The 14663-nt window shown below is 41.6% G+C and overlaps 1 protein-coding gene across 19 annotated transcripts in view; it reads left to right on the plus strand.

The window, feature by feature from the left end:
- The window catches only part of LOC100524773 (low-density lipoprotein receptor-related protein 2-like), a 40554-nt gene extending 27402 nt beyond the window's left edge, over positions 1-13152 (plus strand). For 4 of the 19 annotated variants that reach the window (XM_085002807.1, XM_085002811.1, XM_085002809.1 and 1 more), the window contains 14 exon segments: positions 41-225; positions 1057-1243; positions 1814-2032; positions 2604-2787; positions 4062-4263; positions 4352-4516; positions 4656-4856; positions 5732-6281; positions 6693-6818; positions 7898-8008; positions 9080-9316; positions 11402-11870; positions 12525-12633; positions 13076-13152. In XM_085002807.1, the coding sequence (XP_084858933.1) occupies positions 41-225; positions 1057-1243; positions 1814-2032; positions 2604-2787; positions 4062-4263; positions 4352-4516; positions 4656-4856; positions 5732-6281; positions 6693-6818; positions 7898-8008; positions 9080-9316; positions 11402-11870; positions 12525-12633; positions 13076-13105 (2975 nt within the window). In that variant the 3' untranslated portion in view covers positions 13106-13152. 19 annotated transcript variants of the gene reach the window in all.
- Positions 13153-14663: the final 1511 nt, after the last annotated feature.

Here is a 14663-nt window from a genome sequence, read left to right on the forward strand (position 1 = left end):
GTGGGGGTCGACTCTAAAGGTAGAAAGGCATCCTCTCCAGGCCCCCCTGAGGCATGCCAAGGCTTCGAGTTCCAGTGCCACTCCTCTGCCTGCCTGGCCCCCAGCCTGGTGTGTGATGGGAAGGAGGACTGTGCTGACGGCTCCGATGAAGGTGGACAGTGCTCATCGGCGGTATGCCGCCAGGGACAGTGTTTCCACACCTGCTACCCGTCCCCACGAGGACCTGTGAGTTGCTTCGGTTCCTGTGCTTTCATAGCTTAGCTAGAGACTCAGTTTAGGGAAAGGGCCACTGTCCTCATCCAGGCTGACCCTGACAGCTCCTTATGCTCTGAATCTTACATGGCAGAGCTGTCCTGACCCATCCACTGATGTCCCTGTGCTTGAGCCTTTCCGTCTAGCTCCTTTCTTGTCTCGTGTCTTCAGGAACCCTACCACTTCACTTCCAGAAACTGTCCTCCCAAGGTCATTCCCTCTGCAGCTGTAAGCTCTGGGTGACATTTAAGATGAAGCAACAGGTTTGGGGGGATTGTCCCAAGAGCCAAACAACCCCCACCCCCGTCATGTTGCAGCTCAGAAAATTGAGTACCTAGCCACGTGGAAGTCCTTTCCTTGTGAGTATGTAGAAAAGACTTGCTCGTCAGCTGAGGACTGCCTGTGTTCTGGTTTGGCATTATTGGTTGGCCGAACTTGGTGAACTTGATCTGATGGGCAAGTGGAAGAAAACTGTGCTGATATCTGGTCCTAGTAACATTGCTACTGGTTGAAAACCAGGTTCATGAGGTCCACAGGTCTCTTCACTTACAGATTCTGCTGGGGCCCTAGGTGTCCTGTGCTGAGACCTTTGTTAGCTTGGGAACTCTAGGGTGTGAGGTGTGCTGGTGGATAAGATGGAGAAGAGTAACTGTATTCAAGGTGAAGTTGGTTCAAAGAACAGTTTGAGTTGCTCACATCTAGTATATCGCCGTGTGCCTTTTATATCAAGGTTGAGGTCCTTTTTTTTTTAATCAAAGTTGTATTTGTCTTCAGAAAAGCTAAATGTTTTCCAACCTTTTTCAGGCATGTGCTTGTGAACAAGGCTTTGAGCTGAAAAATGGTGGACAAATCTGCGAGGATGTGGACGAATGCCAGAAGTTGGGGAGCCAGCCTTGCAGTCAGACCTGTATCAATACCAAAGGCTCCTACAGCTGCACCTGTCATCCTGGCTACTTGCTGGAGCCTGATGGCCATACCTGTAAAGCAACAGGTAAACTGGAGCCAGGAATATATCCTAAGCTGTGGCTTGAGAGCTTTGAGGTATTAGAACATCCAGGAATACCAATGCAGATCTTTCCCTGCGGGTCTTAAGTGTCCCTGTCTGTTTTCTGTCTGTCTGTCTTCAGAACAAAACTAGCACAATCCCAAAGCTCCCTTCTTATACCTCATCTTTCAGACTGAATTTGAGTCTGAAAGTATGTACTAATAAGGCATTATTATAACAAAACCATAAACGGGGCACTTTACCTGGAGTAAGAATAAATATCTAAATGCTCAACAAGCACGTCTTTCCTTCTCACCTACCCATAAATATTTAGTTAGTCAAATAAAACTGGTTTTCAGTTTAAGATAATTATGCCTTTAATTTACATACCCTCAATCCATGGGTGGTAGCTTAATCATTGCATCAAGGGAAGAGCTACTTAGATGTCAGCTAGCTGGTATCACATTCCTGACAGTGAGAAGGCAAAAACTACCTTGTCCTCTGATTCCTTAGGCAGTGCTGGGTTCACTGTTCAAACCCCTTACGGCCATGCTGAAAGCAGTTCTTACTCGACAGGTACTGAACCAGTCCTGCTTGTGGCGATTCAGTTTAAGCTACTCCTCTATGGACTGAGGAGCTTGAAAGAAGATATTCTGGTAACTGCTGACAAGAACCTGATTATTTTCTCTATCGACTATGACTTGGTGGATCAGAAAGTCTTCTGGACCGATCTCGGTGCAGAAAGTATTAAGTGGATAAGCATGGACACGAAGAGGAAGGGGACTGTGGTGAAAGGTATGTCCCCCTATGTAGGCTCTCATCTTACTAAATATACATGAGAAATAAGGTAAATGGCCATGAACTTTCTAAACATTGGTTTATATCTCCTTAATGGAAAGGGATCAAGCCTTGCTAGCTGGTTTGAGAAGATGCCATCTCAAAAGACATGGAGTCAGTCAAGCTATCAGCCATTGAACATTATTTGTAATAGTTGTCTTCCCCACAAGTAGTACTTAGGAGCATTTTTTTTTCTTCATTTTTTCATTGTCCTGCAGCATATGGAGTTCCCTGTCCAGGGATCAGATCTGAGCCACAGTTGCAACTTATTTGCAGTGTTGGATCTTTTAACCCACTGTGCCATGCTGGGATTAAACCAGCATCCCAGAGCTTCAGAAACACTGTCAATCTGGTTGCACTACAGCAGGAACTCTGCTTTGGAGCATTTGAAAGAGGACTGCTCTGATGAAGATGAACAGACCAGTGGAAAATAAATTAACATGGCATCTGCATTTGATGCATGAGCTCAAACCTAATAAAAACTATAACTTAACCTAAGTACACATGTTGAATGGTTTCCTCTCTTTAGGAATAAAGTCAGACTGCATAGCAGTTGACTGGATTGGGAGAAATCTCTACTGGACAGACAGGACAGCTGGTCAGATTTTAGCAATTCAGTTGACTGCCACTTGGAGAGGAAAACCTGAATACACAATCGTCCTGGGTGATGACCTGAACCAACCACAGTCTTTGGCTTTAGATCCCCTAAATGGGTGAGTCCACGTGTCATAACACCCTGTCAGGTCCTTTACATTTGTTGTTCCTCTTTAGTTCTATATTGGTTGTGTTCCCCCAATGCAGAAGGAGTGGATAGAAACCTTATCTGACTTGACTTTAGATATGATGTTGAGTCAACCACACACATGGTAATTTTGAAAGCTCCTGGAAAAAGTTTTTTATTTCAGAAAAGTGAGATGTAGCTATACTTATTTGGTGGCCCACCTACATTTCCTTTTGCTAAAATAAATAAATATACCTCTGGAGTTCCCATTGTAGCTCAGCAGAAACAAACCCAACTAGTACCCATGAGAATGCGGGTTCCATCCCTGGCCCCATTCAGTGGGTTAAAGAACCAGTGTTGCTATGAGGTGCAGTGTAGGTTGCAGATGTGGCTTGGGTCTGGCATTGCTGTGGCTGTGGCATAGGCCGACAGCTGTAGCTCCGATTCTACCCCTAGCCTGGGAACTTCCATACCCTGCACCTGTGGTCCTAAAAAGCAAAACAATACAAAAATATACCTCTGAATGGAGAATTTTTATGGCTTTAAAACATCAGGAGGAGTGAGAATGAAACTAGGAATTGTGTTTAATTTACTATAATGTTATTGGGGTTGGTGATGGGGGTAGAATAATTAGGTGTTGGAGTTGAGACTGGGTTCTTCTCTGTAGAATCCTTTCCCTTTGTAAAGGGCCAGGAACTTAGAGATAGCATTTCCTACTTGTCTGAGCTAAGCCCTCTTTGGGATGGCCATGGATGTATCAAACATAAGAATAAAAGCAAAGCTCAGGATCCAAAGATGACCCATATCAGATACCTTCCCTCTGCTTTTCTCACCTTTTCAATACCTACAACCAGGAATCTGGTAATATTTTACTCAGAAAATAACCAGGAGTTTCCTGATGCATCTAATGACTTGTGGTCAAGAATGAGGTCTGAGGCACACGTCTGCCCATGGAACCAGCCTACTTCCTATCCCAGAAAAGGATTGGCAAATTCCCTGTATATTTTCCAGGCTAGGGACTGATGTACTTCTTAGGCTTCTTGTACAGCTATCATTATAGATATTTTATCCCTAAATGACGAATACACAATCACCATAAAATCTCAAGGAAAACCTTCTTTTACTACTTCACAAATTATGCTTAAAGCATAGACCCAATTTAAGTTTGAGGGAGAGAAGGAACTAGGCTGTAAATCAGTGATTTAAGGAATGAACTAATGATATTTTCCATGAGGTAATGCTTAAAGCTGACTTTCATCCACATAGGTTAATGTACTGGTCTGAAATTGGAGGAGAACCTCAAATAGAACAAGCTGGACTGGATGGTAGCAGCAGAAAAATACTCCTCAGTCAAGGTCTTGGCTGGCCAACTAGCATAGCTCTTGACCAGTTGAGCTGGAAGATATTCTGGTCTGATGACAAATTTCACTGTATTGGCTCTGCCAATCTAGATGGTACTGGGATAAGCGTAAGTGTTCTTTTGGTATTGGGCTTGCATGAAATATCATGTGCCTTGTGTAAAACTCATCCCGGGAACCTCACCATCACCATTTTAGATGTTGCAGCTCACACAAATCAAGAACCCCTTTTCCATCACTATGTTTGAAGATGAAGTCTTCTGGTCTGAAATGAAGACGCGAACAGTACAGCGCATGAGAAAGACCACAGGCAAGAACAGGGCTGTCCTCATCAAGCGTTTGGAACAGCCATACGGACTTAAGGTCTATAGTTTACACTTCAAAATACGCCCAAGGACAAACCATATTGACATCCATCTCTATGATTAAAAGGCAAGATCTAGTCATTTGCCATTTTTAAGGATTCGGTCATGCATAGTGACATCTAGGTGTTTTCTTCCAGATAATACACGAAGTGCTGCAGCCCAGGTCTTCCAATCCTTGTCTGGACACGGGATGTTCTCACTTGTGCCTTCTGAGCCCGAGATCCAAAGGAAGCTGTCGTTGCCCAGTTGGACTCCTGCTTGCAGACGATGGCGTCAGCTGTGTTCCACTCAAGGAGTCTGCATTCCTGTTCCTTGTGTTGCCCACAGGTATCATGCAGGTACTGTTCTGCCCCATCCCATTTGGGTGCTTGGGCCACAGTCTTTTCAGACTTTGAGTAATTCGAATTCTCTTGAATTTACATATTCTAAGGAGCATTTAAATGATAAATACAACTTGTATTTTAATATTCACTGTGCACTGGAAGCTATTATGACCAAAATAAAGTAGCTACAAAAGGAAGACCACTCCCACTTAAGTTACTTAAGAAATGCTGAGCACCTCAGAACACGGTGACGTTAGGGATCTGACAGTGCATCTAACCTGGCTGAGTTGTCCAACCATCTACCTGGTGATGTGGAGTAATTCCAAATACAGGCAACTCGGCTGGCGTCTAGCCTGAGGGGTAAGTACATTTTGTGAGGGGAAATTTTCTTAAATCATAGGAGGATAAAAGGTACTAACAAGCAAGTCACCTCTAACTTCTACCATCCAGAGTACATGGCAACTTTGGCATTTTAAAATGACAAAACAAATTTTGGGGTTAGAGGATTGACTTCATTTTCCAGAAGATCTTAAGAGTGGAATCTCATTTAAAGGGGAGAGGCTTTAATAATATAAGTGTAGTAAATCCATTCATTGTACACTGTTAACTAATGCAATATCATATATATATATATATCAATTTTATCTCAATGAAAATAAATTTTAAGAAGTAATGGAAAGGCCTTTCACAGAGGAGTAAATCTTCAGAGCACAGGAATTCAAGGAATTTAAAGTGCTCAAAGCTCCAGGAAGGGAGAGAAATCCCATCTGCTTTTAGAAGATAGAATATATGAAAACCTGAACTCAAGTTTCTTAGTCTGAATGCAAAATCAAGATGAAGGATTAGACTAGACTCAACTGGTGCTACCCACCTAATTTTTTTCCCTATAGATTTATCTGAAAAATCTAGAAGCTTCACAAGGACAAGCAACTTTACCAGAACATAGGATTCTTCCCTTTACCAGCGTGAACCAGCTTGCATCAATGGACTACCTCGTCCAGGAGAGGGCTCTGTACCTTTCAGAGTTGAATAAGGGTGTTATCTGGCTCCTGAGGCTCAGAGACTCTGGGAAGCTTTCTTGGAGGAAAATCATATCCACAGAGGGGTCAGTGATTGACCTTGCCGTGGACTGGTTGAGTGGAAACATCTACTGGATTGATAGTATGAATCCTCACATCAATGTTGCTTCCTCCAAAGGCCAGCACACCACGGTCTTGCTCAGCCAGCGTCTTTACCGCCCAACCTCCACTGTGCTCCACCCGCCGACGGCAGTCATGTGCTTTGTGGACCTGGGTTCCCTGGATGACAGTAAGCGTGGATCCAGCATTGAATGTGCCTCCATGGATGGCAGCAAGAGGAAGGTGCTATGGCAGAAATCCCAGGTCCCTGTGGGCCTGACCTTTTCAGATGCAGGGACCCGCGTGTACTGGGCTGATCCTGGTAAGCAGTTATCTTCTCCTCCCTAAATGTGAGTGTGAGGGGACTTGGCCAGAGTGAAAGAGTGAAGTTCAGCTTTCTGGTCTTCAGCTATAACTTCAAATAGCTTTTAGGTCTAAGTGAACATTTTCTGCACCACCTTCCAAACTAATACAGTCATTCCCCATCCTGAGCAGCATTTAGTAGCACAGAGAGTCATGCAGCTGCCTCTTGCCGAAGGAACGAAATCAAGAACTTAACACATATGAGTGAGCAAATCTTGGTGTACTACTGTTAGAGTGAATAAGAGCTGGTCTTCCAAAAGATACACGACCTACACTGTCCTTCTGGAGGGGAGATAGAACAAGACATAAAGCTACAGGATAGAGTCCAGCTGTTTGGGCTGCATGAAATTAACTGAACCTCTCCTTCTAGGGAGAGGACTCATAGAAAGTATTCAACGAGATGGCTCTGGATACAGAGTAGACCGCAGGGGCATTCAGGGCCTTAACCTCTTCACTTATGGCCAAGGCATGATGTTCTGGACAACAGTTGATGATGGTAGGTCTTGATTCTATATCTGATTGTCTTTGGGACTCAGATTTATTCCTGGGTGTCTAAAGCAAATCTGATACTTCTCAGCACTGATCTTTGGCAATGCCTTTATTTTGGAAGAATAGCTAAGCAACTTCCCTAATTTAACATTATATGTTAACAGTGATTCTGTGATTTGGGGGAGTTTTTACCTATTTGGTTATTCTTTATATGAATATACTTAGTCCCATTCTGCCTGAGATTTATGGCTTTCATAGGAGGCTCTTGGCTTTGGAGGACACTAGTGTATGGTACCGACAGAATTGGGCCAGGAACTGGAACTAGGTGGTATAACTGCTTTGTCAGGTAGTAGCTGTAATGCCTTTCCTATAATGTGAGACAGTACTTGTCTCAGTTGATTAGGTACACATGAAAGTACTTGGTGAATTCTAGAGGATTCTATACTTGCAAGGTATTTCTGGTATTCAAAGAGATTTCTTAACCAAAATGCTCTGCTGTATTGTTTCTGACTAGAGCCTAGATTAAGTAAAACTGGAAAATGCTTTTTAAAGTAAATTTAACTTTTTATATTTCCAAATGCTGGTCCATTGACCAGCTGAGCTGGCCTCATCAGAATTGCAAAAGTAAGTTGTCAGATCCTACCCCAAAGATCCTAAATTGTTAGGTATGTGGTGAGACCTTTGCCATTTACTTTAAGATCCTCTGGTGACTCTTGGTGCAGATCAGCCATTTTCAGAAATGTTCTGGAATAATGTTTAAAACCATTATTCATGACTTGCATGAGCTGCATTTAAATGTCTTCATTTTCTGTCTTTATATCTAGCTATGTATAAATGTGATAGACATAACTTCATAAGACTTTATTTGGGGCAAAGGCATAGAACTATTTTTATTTCTATTGAAATTTCTTCCCAGAAACAATATTTGGAAAAATGCATGTCTCTTCTGTAAAACTCTTATTATTCAACTGGGGTTTTTGCAGATGAGTAGCATTTTGCATACTGAGCAATGTTCTTTGCCCAGGAAGTTGTTGTAAGGTAAAAGTTTCATTTTTGTTAATAAATGTTCACTGCCTTTTGTTTCAGCTGAAACCAATAAAGTTTGGTACAGCAAGGCAGAACTTTTAGAAAACAGGTGGTTCCAAGTAGACCAGAAGATTGTGGATTTAAAAGTTTACAGTAAATTTAGTCAACAGGGTAAGCAACCTTGTAATGATCATAACAACACTGAAGTCTACTGAATTTCCCCATTAAGGGGCTGGTCCATCCTATAATATCTCCTTGGAAAATCTGTGTTTCCCATTAAAATATTCCCCTGGCATATTCATGTAGATCTGCATAACTCCCTTATCTCTGTGCAGTTCTGGTATATAGCTAGTCCTGTTACTTTTCTAAGAAACATAATAGTGCTAAGGATATTGGGCTGGGGTTTGATATACTTGGGTTTTATTTAAGTTGTCTTATTGTAGATTGAAATTCCCTTTTAGTTCTAAAGTGAAACAGGTCCTTGCTGTGCTGGCTGTGGTGTAGGCTGACAGCTGTAGCTCCAACTGGATCCCTAGCCTGGGAACCTCCATATGCCACAGGTGTGGCCCTAAAAAGTCAGAAAGACAAAAAATAAATAAAGTGAAACAGGTCTTGATTCTAGTCATTGTCACTTGTGTATACTTGTTATCTTTGAAATACCAACTTGAATGTCCATAAGTGTGTTTCTCTACCTCTCTCATAGACACAGATGGAGTGCCTAATTGAATGCTTGGGGAGTATTAGGACAGTAATAGATGAAATCTGTTCCTTGTTGAGATTAACACTCAAATAGTTAACAATACCTACTACTAGCGTATATGAGTGTCTTGTCTTAAGGGAATGCTGCTCCGTTGGTTGGTTTTTGAAAGCTAAACTTCATCAACTAGTACTAGTTTTGCTTAAACTCCTAAAGCCTTGGCTTTCTGGGGAGAACCTTTTTGGAATTCTAGTTCTGATGTTGGCTGTTTGGTAGAAGGGAAAAGAGAACTTGGATGAGCCAGGGTTCTCCTTCATTTTTCTTAAGCTGGTCTTTGTCTGAACTTACCTAAAGCCATCCTTTTCCATGGAGAAAAATCGCTAATCACTTGGTACTTAGTAGACTAAAAGGAATTAAATTGAAAAGTTATCCACTCTGGGAAAAACGTCTGGGTCCTATAACGCTGAGTCTGTTTGCAGAAAGTTTGCAGAAGACCTTTCTGAAATAGTCTAAATTAATTTTTTGGGGGGTATGGGGGTCCACAGGCAGTAACAGTTGCTCAAAAGACAATGGAGGATGCAGCCATATCTGTTTACCAAACCCAGAAGGGCAGACTTGTAAATGTTCCAGTGGGTACTACTTGGCTGACATAAACAAATGTGTTGAAGCTGTCCGATGCCCTCCACGGGCACAATCCTGTAAGGATGGTCAGAAATGCATTTTCATGGAGCAAGTTTGTGATGGTCGTTTGGACTGTCTGGATGGATCTGATGAGATGGACTGTGAGTAACTCCTACCCAGGACCCACTATCAGTCATTGTGAATGATTTACTTTTAGTAACATCTAAATCCACAATATTTCTCCAGATGGAATCCTTCAAACTGTTACCTCTTTCTTACTGTGTACTTTTAAAAAATATAAAACTTTTAAACACAGGCAATTGGATATGGATTATGTGAACAGTTTGTGAAAAGCTTATGTACCCCCAATTTGATTTTAGAGTAGGCAATATGTGGTATGCGCCACAGGGCTCCACAGTGTTTGTTGTCTGAAAAAACATCATCATCTAACCCAGATTTGAGTCAGTCCATGGGAATTGATCCTGATAGTGAAATCGTCTAAGGGTAAGAGGTTGGGCAGACTAGTTGACTTGTCTCGGTTCTCCCTTTTTAACTGGGAAACAGCACTTTCTATCTCAAAGAGTTGTTAAGGAATCCAAGAGAGGGTTTGGAAAGCTGTCATATTAGTACATAACACTGTCATGTTAATACTTAAATGCTGGCTGTAGATGGTTGTTACAGAAATACTGTTTCAGATAGTGCCTTCATGGGACAGTGCTGTTGTGGCCAGTCAGTTGAGTGACCATAATATCTAATTCTGCTGGAACCACCAGCTACAGCTTCATTAATATCCAAGTCCCTTTCACTGTAGAATCAAAGAGACAGTGGGCTTGGTACTGAAACTGGTCACAACTAGTAAAGGACTAGATTTGGAAAAGGAATCTTACAGTGAAGAGTTCTCTTTGGTTTCTCATCTTAAATTCTCAATTTCCTAAAACCTAGCTAGCTGAGAGACCAGTTATTATCCCCAAACACTTCATCTGAAATAGGAAAGATAAGGGACTTTGATTCCTAGAGTTGATTGTATGAGCAAATGAGGCTGGTTTTGTTGAAAGTCTTGTGTTGACAGTGACTCAAGGATGAGGGTAAATGAGTGAGAAATGTATCACCTTTACCACCTGCTTTTAAAATGAAACCAGAAACTTACCTTCACTTGCTCTCCTGTTCCTGATGACCCAGGCCCCAGAATTGACTCTGCTCCTTAGTGATTTTACCCTGACTTTTACATAAAACTTTTTGGTGGGAAATGGTCGTGGGTGTCTAAAATTTAGACTGATTTCCTCTGGGTGTACGCTACCATCAGGGACCCTAAACGCCCGGGAGTGGACATACTCCTGCGATGCCGGCTTAGAGCAGAGGCAAGAAGCAGTTGTATTGTTAATGCCACTGCCTTCACTCCTGGTTGTTTGGTCTTCCATGTGAAGACTAATACTTGTGCCAACAATGATGGAGAATATGGTGAAATGCCTTAAACACAAACTTAACTCATGGTTAGAACCCCATCACCTACTCCCTGCTTTATGAGTACCCCTCCCACCACTGCACCAAATCTGGTTCAATATTTGCAACTTGTACATGTTGCCAAACCTCCAATTTACTTGGACTGAAAAAAAAATTGAAATATTTGCAGATAAACTTAACCTTTCTTATCTAGATAATTACTACTTTGATCTACCACACTCATCCTTACAGAGTAAAACATTTTTGTAACTGGTGGAATCTACTTTGGCTAAAATTCTGCATACCATACCACTTAAAAATAAATTGGTGTGATGGACTACACTGATCTCCAAACCAAATATTTTAAGTGCCTTAAGCTATGTAGTTTTTTAAATCAGCTTTTAATAGTTTTTATTTGGCCAAAAATATATTCTTTTTCTTTCTTTTTTTTTGGTCTCTTTAGGGCTGCACCCATGGCATATGTAAGTTCCCAGGCCAGGGATCAAATCAGAGCTATAGCTTCTGGCCTCCACCACAGCCACAGCAATGCAGAACCTGAGCCTCATCTTCAGCCTACACCAAGCTCACAGCAATGCCAGATCCTTAACCCAGTGAGTGAGGCCAGGGATTAAACCTTTATCCTCATGGATACTGGTCAGGTTTGTTACCACTGAGCCACCACGGGAACTCCCAAATTTGAATTTATTTGGTTCAGCCCACTAGAATTCTTGTTCTTCTGAAACAATTTTTAATTGACAATGACAAACTTGCGTATATACCTACACTCATACCCACTGTTTTTGAAGGTACCTATCCAGATAAAACTCATTCGAAACCAACACCTAAAATGTCAGAGGCTGGAAAAAGACTTTCACCAAATGCTGCCCAACCTCTCCAGGGTACCAGGTCTAACAAGGCTAGATCTCCAAGTCCAGAAGGGAAGAATTATCCTGTTGGACAAACAGTAATACCTCTGACTCCTGCTCTAAAGAGTAAGACTCCAGAAACGAAGGAAGGCGTTCAGCCCAAGGACTCACGGAAGGCAAAATACATACTCTGTAGCAGCGATTTCTGTAATGGGAGGGGAATCTGTACAATGGAAGGAGATCTGAAAAAATGCAGCTGTCTGATGAAGTATGGTGGAGAGTTCTGTGAAGAAGCGGCACATGGACCTGCCCCTGGCTCTATGGCCCTTAGCTTAACCGTAACTCTACTGGTGGTTCTGGCAGTTCTTGGAGCTTTTGTATATTTCAGAAGAGAACACAAATTAAAACGGTGAGCAGCTACTGATGTCCTCATGGGAGAATTTTACTCCAAAGAAGGCTTATTAAGTAAAATTAAAACAAGATGAATGGGGTTGGAGGTATGAATACACTCTAGAAATTTGTCCTCTGAGGAGTGATTTGGGCAACAAAGCAGCCTTACCTGTTAAAGGACCTGGACAGATCATCTCCTCTGTCTAGACTTTCACTTTATAGACTGAAGAACAGGCCAGGAAAAATAGGTCTTGCCTAAAATAACACTGGTAATAGCCACCTGGTTAATATTAAGATGAACTGAGGTGGTTCCCTTGGGCTTTTGATTGTCAGCCAGGCCTGTCTTCTACATTAACCTACTTTCTTAACTCACCCGTGTCCAGTTGCTACTTGCCTGTTTTTGGATTCATTTCTCACAGACTCCAATTACCTCGTTCCCCCTCAATTGAGATGATGTATCATTTTGGAATTTAAGTGAATTTCTAGTAATGAATCATAACTGACTCAAATGTTATCCATTCTAGGTCAGTTGCTTTGTTAAAGAGACTATTAAAACAGCTAAATTCCCATAACAATGACTTGATAGGGGACAGGTCAGCTCTTTCTAACCATGCCTCAATCCCAGCTTCTACCCTAAGGAATAAGTATTTGACTTTGTTTCTCTGATTTCTAGAAACAGTGCAGCATCATTAAGAAATCCAACCTGCCATAAAGAAAATGACCAAGAAGAGGAGAATCTAATGAACAGTGAGATTTTTGTCAATGAAGCATATGATGAACAGGTATGCCTGGGAAATGTCTTTTCGGAAAACAGATGGCGAGGTCCACTCACAGAATGCCCTTTCTGAAAAACCTTAGGAGGTTAAAAGTAGGCAGTGCTGAAGAGGTTTTTGTTATTGGCAAATGATGCTATCATGTAGAGCAAATGAATGCTCAGTAACTTTTTTGTTTTCAGATTCTGTTCTTTGGTTGTTCTTTGGTTGTTCAAACCAGAGTGAGACATACATGAAATTGTAACCAAGAAATTCAGCTTTTGGGGGACTTCCAAAAGGGGCTCAATGCTGTTGTAGGGTAGAGTGAGGTATAATAATGGTTAGTTGGAGTTACCCCTAAAATTTATGTCCCCCTCAATCCCATGATCTCTGTATAGCTTAGCCATCTCTGTCTTTTTGTTTTGCTTTAGTGTAATGTGTCTTCTCTAATTTCAAATCTCTTTTCCTACAGGAATTGTTAACCTCTTTACAAACTGACTAATCAGATAAAAAAGGAGCTGAAACATCTCAATAAAAATTGTTTATATATTTCACTGTGTACTTTTTTAAACTTCTGTAACAGTCTGTGGTCAATGGTAACTTCATATTAAAATAACTGCTTTTCAGGAGTTCCTATTGTGGCTCAGCAGTAACAAACCTGACTAATATCCATGAGGATGCATGTTTGATCCCTGGCCCTGCTCAGTGGGTTATGGATCTGGCATTGCCGTGAGCTGTGGCATAGGTCACAGACATGGCTCAAATCCTGCATTGCTGTGGCTGTGGTGCAGGCTGCATCTGCAGCTCTGATTAGACCCCTTAGCTTGGGAACTTCCATATGCCACAAGTGTGGCCCTAAAAAAAAATGCAAAAATAAATAAATGCCTTTTAAATTTGAGGAAGCCATTTGGTTTTGTTAGTGAGTGTTGAAAAACTGAATTTTCAATAGGCAGGGTCAGATTTCAGTACAATCTCCATGTAATTTAGGTGCTGACTTATCCACAAAAGCTTTCTGTTCCCAGGATGCCTGGCTCAGTACTAATTGACAGTTCTGAATTTGAATCCAGAATCTAGGCTCTGGTACTAACTTTTTGAGCTACTTAAATCTCTCTGAACCTGTTTTCCCCATTTTACAAAAAGGAATGCTGTCTTCTGAATCTTTGCCTTATGGGGTAGAAAATATTCAAGTGTTAGTTTCCTACCGTCCCTCTCTGACACATTGGACTGCAAAGTTTAGTATTTACTTCTGCTGAAGATTTATAAAAACAGTGTTTTTCTTATGTTCTTATTTGATTCTAAAACTAAGCACAGGTAAATTGACTTTATAGGTTGTAGAAACTCAGACAAATAATTAGTCTAAGAGTTCTTTCACGTGGATACTGGTGGGCAGAGTCATAGGTATGGACCAGAATTCATCTCAACCAGCTCATGCCTGCTGAGGAACATACAAACACTACTTAGATTCCAGAGCCCCTTTGAATTGCTAATACTTCTGCAAGTCTTCCTGGATGACTGCTCTACTCACGCTCACACAAGGAATTAAGGGCATTGAATCTGTGATGGCGCACAGGTGTAACAAAGCAGGAGTATGGTCTAAAGTTCAACAGCAGCAACCTTGGGCAACTCTCTTATCATTAAATCATTACCCCAATGATAATTGAATTAAAACTCAAAAATGCTTATACACTGCTTAACATTGTATCTGAGACTGACAGCGATTCCAAGTTGTAGTAAACACAACTTGGAAGACTTCTTGCTTGAACATTTTCCAGACTATTCATATTTAGTTTCTTGTGGAACGAATTTGTAGGATGCCAAACATAAAGAGAAGTCCTAGGCTTATTACTGGGGGTGTAGTTATAAAACACACTGTGCTTTTCAGTCGAGTATAAAAATTCCCAAGTGCAGATCAACTTGACCTGAAGAACACGCCGGGGGCCCACTTTCCATGAGGCCGGGAGATACATGGAACACCATTAAATTGCCTCTGTGGTTCAGCAGTATTTGAGAGAGCCCATCTCAGCACCACTAGTACCTGACACCCCTCTCATCCACAGAGT

Source organism: Sus scrofa, chromosome 17, assembly GCF_054392235.1.
Source record: "Sus scrofa isolate SSC_HxYL_T2T_F1_AM1 chromosome 17, Sscrofa_HxYL_maternal_Yorkshire_Landrace_v2.0, whole genome shotgun sequence".
NCBI classification, from domain to species: domain Eukaryota; kingdom Metazoa; phylum Chordata; class Mammalia; order Artiodactyla; family Suidae; genus Sus; species Sus scrofa.